Source organism: Bos javanicus, chromosome 3 (assembly GCF_032452875.1).
Source record: "Bos javanicus breed banteng chromosome 3, ARS-OSU_banteng_1.0, whole genome shotgun sequence".
Taxonomy (NCBI): domain Eukaryota; kingdom Metazoa; phylum Chordata; class Mammalia; order Artiodactyla; family Bovidae; genus Bos; species Bos javanicus.
In genome coordinates this window covers 94169014-94173570 of record NC_083870.1, presented here as the reverse complement: position 1 = coordinate 94173570, position 4557 = coordinate 94169014, and the positions used below count along the sequence as shown (strand labels likewise).

The following is a 4557-nucleotide window of genomic DNA, read 5'->3' as shown; positions in this document are numbered from 1 at the left end:
CTGTTGGACACAACACAGACAGGAAACTGAAAGGCTTGTGCCTATTTACCTGATAACCACTTAGAATTAACTTTTTCCCCCTAGACATTCCCTATTTGAATTGAGATACTGTGGAGGCAAATAAGACTAGATAATGTGCTATTCATTACTTAGATCAAAGCCATTACTGGTACATAAGTACCAACAATATAATCAATTCAAATGTCATTCAAATCTCAGTTTTACTAAACAAACTATTACACTACTCAACTCAAAAATTCTACTAGATTCCATTGCTTACTAAACTAAATCCAAACTCCTTTATAATATGACCTCAGCTGACCTTCTCTAGCCTCATTACCTACACATTTTTCCATTTACCTCATCTACTATTATTTTTTCTTTTTTCCTATTCTTTTTACTGAGGCAAAACTCAGTGATTTTGCGTATATTTTTGCCTCAGCTAAGAACACTCTTCTCTAATCTCTACACAATCTCTAGGGAAAAAAATTCCATATATTTCAAGACTTAATTCAAATGTCAAAATCTTAGGCAGTTTGATCCCTGGTGTCCATATTCTGTTCTCTCTGCTAGGGCAAAGTTAATGGATTCCTCTAAGCTCCTATCCTTGTCTGTTTTACATGTCTAGCTTTCCTAATAAAATATGTATTAAGTGTAGGTGTTATTATTTAATTCTGCTTGAGCAGTAAGCATCTAGCACAATCTGACATACAGTATGCTCTCTCAATGAATATTTACTGAATTCCTGAAGTTTCACTCCCAGATTCTGGCCTTTACAAAGGCTCCATTGTCCCAGAACAAAACCCACTCAGCCTTGTAACAAATATGTAAGCAACGGTACCTTGAGTATAGAAAGGTTTGTTGGGCTGGAATCTGGCATTTCCCTGATGCATGAAGTTCTGATGCAAACCATAAGGCCACGAAGCTGGGACAAGAGGGAAATGGGGTCGTGGTGCATGTTCCCAGGGAATTGGAGGATTCAGTCCTGGAAATCCTGGCTCTGCATTTCAAGAACAAAGGAGAGATATATGTTAAAACATCACCTTGTTCATTCAAACATCCCTTCATTCCACAAAGATTTATGGGTCATCACTGACCAAGAAATATGCTAAATGCAGAGGATATCCTCCTCCCAAATTTTTAAAAAAATTTTTATTGAAGTATTGTTGCTTTATAATCAGCTATATGCTACACATATACCCTTTTTTAAATTTCCTTCCCATTTAGATCACCAAAGAGCACTGAGTGGAGTCCCCTGTGCTATACAGTAGGTTCTCATTAGTTATCTAAATGTCTTATTTAGGAATAATTTGAGAACAATTACAGTGTTTTATTTCTTAAAAGTTTTTTTGGTTGACATATCTACACAATTAATACTATATATTAACAGTGTAAATCATATCAATTTGTCTGTATATATATATATCAATAATGTACATATGTCAATATATGTATTATGTACAGTGTATACATGTTAACCAAAAAAACTTTTAAGGAATAAACACTGTAACTGTTCCTAAATTATTCATAAAGGAAATACTTAAGAAGACATATACAATAATATGGGTAATCGCTGTAACAGATTGGTGATGGTGTCTAAAGAGGGGACTAATCCAACTGTTCAAAGACAGAGAAAGTTTTCCTAAAATGATTGACTAAATTGAATTTTAAAAGACAAGAAACAAGTTAGGAAAAATGGGAGAGGGAGGGAATTTCAGACAGAAGGAATAGTGTGTTCAAAAGCCAGGAAGCAGGAAAGTACAAGTTTGGGAAGCTGCAAAACAGTTGGCAATACAGAGACAAATGCAAAGGAAAGCAGTGGTAAGAGGAAAGGCTGGACAGGTAGGTAGAATTTATATTTCAAAGAACCTTAGTATGTCATTAAGCAGCTTACATTTTATCATAAAGACACTGCCAATTATCCTAGAATCAATTATATATTGGCCTGGAAGATTCTGTTAGAAGCTGAGACATTGTGGTGATATGGTTGAAAACAGGCCTTGGTGCCAAACAACTTTAAGTTCAAATACTAATTACAAAAATTACTAAAGTTTAATTATGAACCCCAGGTTGTTATGAGGATTAAATAAGATAACAAAAATAAAGTGGCCTGCACAAATTCTGGCATATAACCAGGAACTCAAAAAAAAAAACCAAACATGAGTCCTATTCTACGGCAAACCACCCCTATCTTAGAGTAAGTCTTTCAAAATGCAGTAACCCCTGAATCTTCTGGATCATTTCTGGAGGCTTTTCTCATTCAGGATCAAAATGTGGCAGGAAATAATCTGAAAGACACTGGACCTTATTTACTAAACTTCCTAGCAGGAAGTTAGGAGGGACAGGATAGGGAAGAAGAAAACCAAAACCCATACTAGCCACACTCCTACAAGCTTGGTCTTCTTAGGAGGTAGCTAGTAAACATAGCAGCTGGTTCACTGCAAGTTCGTAAAGCCAAGTTACAACTGAGAGCTGAAGCTACAGAGCTCAGAGTTTACAAAAAATAAGACTGGGTATACATCACTGAAATCCTTACTAACTGAGAAACATTTTTACATAAAAGAGTATTTTTAGGATATAGTTCAATCTCTCTTGGTCGTTTTTCACAACCAAATATTTTTGTAATTCGAGATAGTCTGAACAATTACCATTAAAGACAATTTGAAAAATGGGGGGACACACTCATACAACCCCCTATTCTAACGCAAACACTATTATCATTTTAATGTATCCCCATCTGGTTTTTCCATTTTTAACATAATGTTAATTTTAGCAGTAATAGTAACTAGAAGTTGTACACCCATCCAACAAATAATAAATTTTTTTGTTGAGTAATAGTTTATTATATAATAGAAGTATACAAACAACATCTATCTGACAACAGTCACTATACTGGACACTAGGAAGACAATGATAGACAAGAAACAATTTACAATCTCTTAAAGTTCAGTCTAATGCATTATGCAGACAAGTAAACAGGCAATTTCAACACAGTAAGACATGTCTTATAATATGGATATTAAGGAAACATGGAGGAGAGAAAAGAATACCTAATACAATTGGAGGAGAGGATCTATAAGAATTAGAGACTTCCTAAAGAAAGTGATCCAAATTTTAAAATGAAGGATAAGTAAGTTAGCTAAGCTTTTGGAGAAATGCAGGAGGAGGCGAGAGTGAACAGGAGAGTTATTGCAGAGGACATTCCAGGCAGAGGGAACCAACCACTTAAGTAAATAATCAGGGGTAAGAGCATGGTGTGTCTGTAGGGTGTTAATTAATTAGTTCATTAAGGCTAAAACAGAGATCAACTAGTGGTAGAGAGAGGAAGAAGTTAAAACTGTTCAAACTGAATCAATATATCAAAAGGCAAAGCATGTGTCTGTCTTCATGGTTATATAACTCAGTGACTATCACAGTGTTTATCATGGCATGCATACAATAAACATTCGTTGAATGAGAAAAGCAGAGGCCACATTAGAATGGCCATGTATGACATATATCCTTTGATCCTTGAAATCTAAATGAGTTCCACATTCTGGAATTTCTGCTCAGCAAAATATACTATCTGTATTATTCCAAAAGAGGTCAGAGATTCCTCCATTACAGTGCTTTAAGAAAACATATATTGATTTAAAACTATCACTAAAATTATTCTGAAAATTTATAAAGGTAAATAATCAAGCTTTTATTCTACATTTCCTCTACAAACAATATATGAGGATAACCAAGTAGTTAATAAGGAAAAGAATCACAGACAGTAAGTTACAGAAGAATCACAAACAATAAATAGAAAACATAGATAACTTAAACCCGGGTAATGGGAGGGTTATACTTAACTCTCTCCTTTCGTGTTCAAGTTTTCCATGATAAAAGTTTTAAAAATAAATATAATGTAAAACTAGTTTAACAGCATTTATCAACTATTTTTAAATACATAAAAATGAAAAAAATGACTGGCTAGCAATAAACCAAAATACTTCTGAACAATTCTACCCAGGAATTAAGATTATAGATGGTTTATTTTTTCCTTTTCAAATGCTCTACAAAGAATATGCATTATTTAAATATCAGTAAAAAAAAAACTATTCTTTCTTAAGCTATAAAGGGTTACTAATCTTTTTCTTTTTAGAAAACTGCTTCTTAGTAAGTAAGGAGACAGTAAGAGTCCAAAGCAAAGATTACAGGTTTTAAAGAAAGAAATTAAGTTTAAATCCTGGATCTACTATGATTATGACAGCATGACAGTTATTTTTAACTCTTCACAATTTCCTCAACTGTAAAAATAAGTGCTAATAATACCTACACCAAATGAGACTGTAATGAAATTTTAAAATAATAACAAACATTTATATTTATTATCTCATTTAATATTCACAACATTCCTGAGAGTTAGGTTCTATTAATACACACTTATTTCACACATGAAACCAATGTACAAAGAGATTAAGCAAATGCCTGATGCCACATAATAAATGGCAGAGCCACAATTCAAATCCAGGTGGTCTGAATCCATAGCCCATACTCTTCACCTTACCTTATGCTCCCCACTCCACAAAT

At 33.7% G+C, this 4557-nt stretch overlaps 1 protein-coding gene across 12 annotated transcripts in view; it reads right to left on the bottom strand.

Moving 5' to 3' along the window:
* The window catches only part of TUT4 (terminal uridylyl transferase 4), a 156950-nt gene that overhangs the window by 7502 nt on the left and 144891 nt on the right, over window positions 1-4557 (bottom strand). For all 12 annotated transcript variants that reach the window (XM_061411956.1, XM_061411958.1, XM_061411961.1 and 9 more), the window contains one exon: window positions 842-1000. In XM_061411956.1, the coding sequence (XP_061267940.1) occupies window positions 842-1000 (159 nt within the window). The remainder of the gene's footprint in view (window positions 1-841; window positions 1001-4557) is intronic.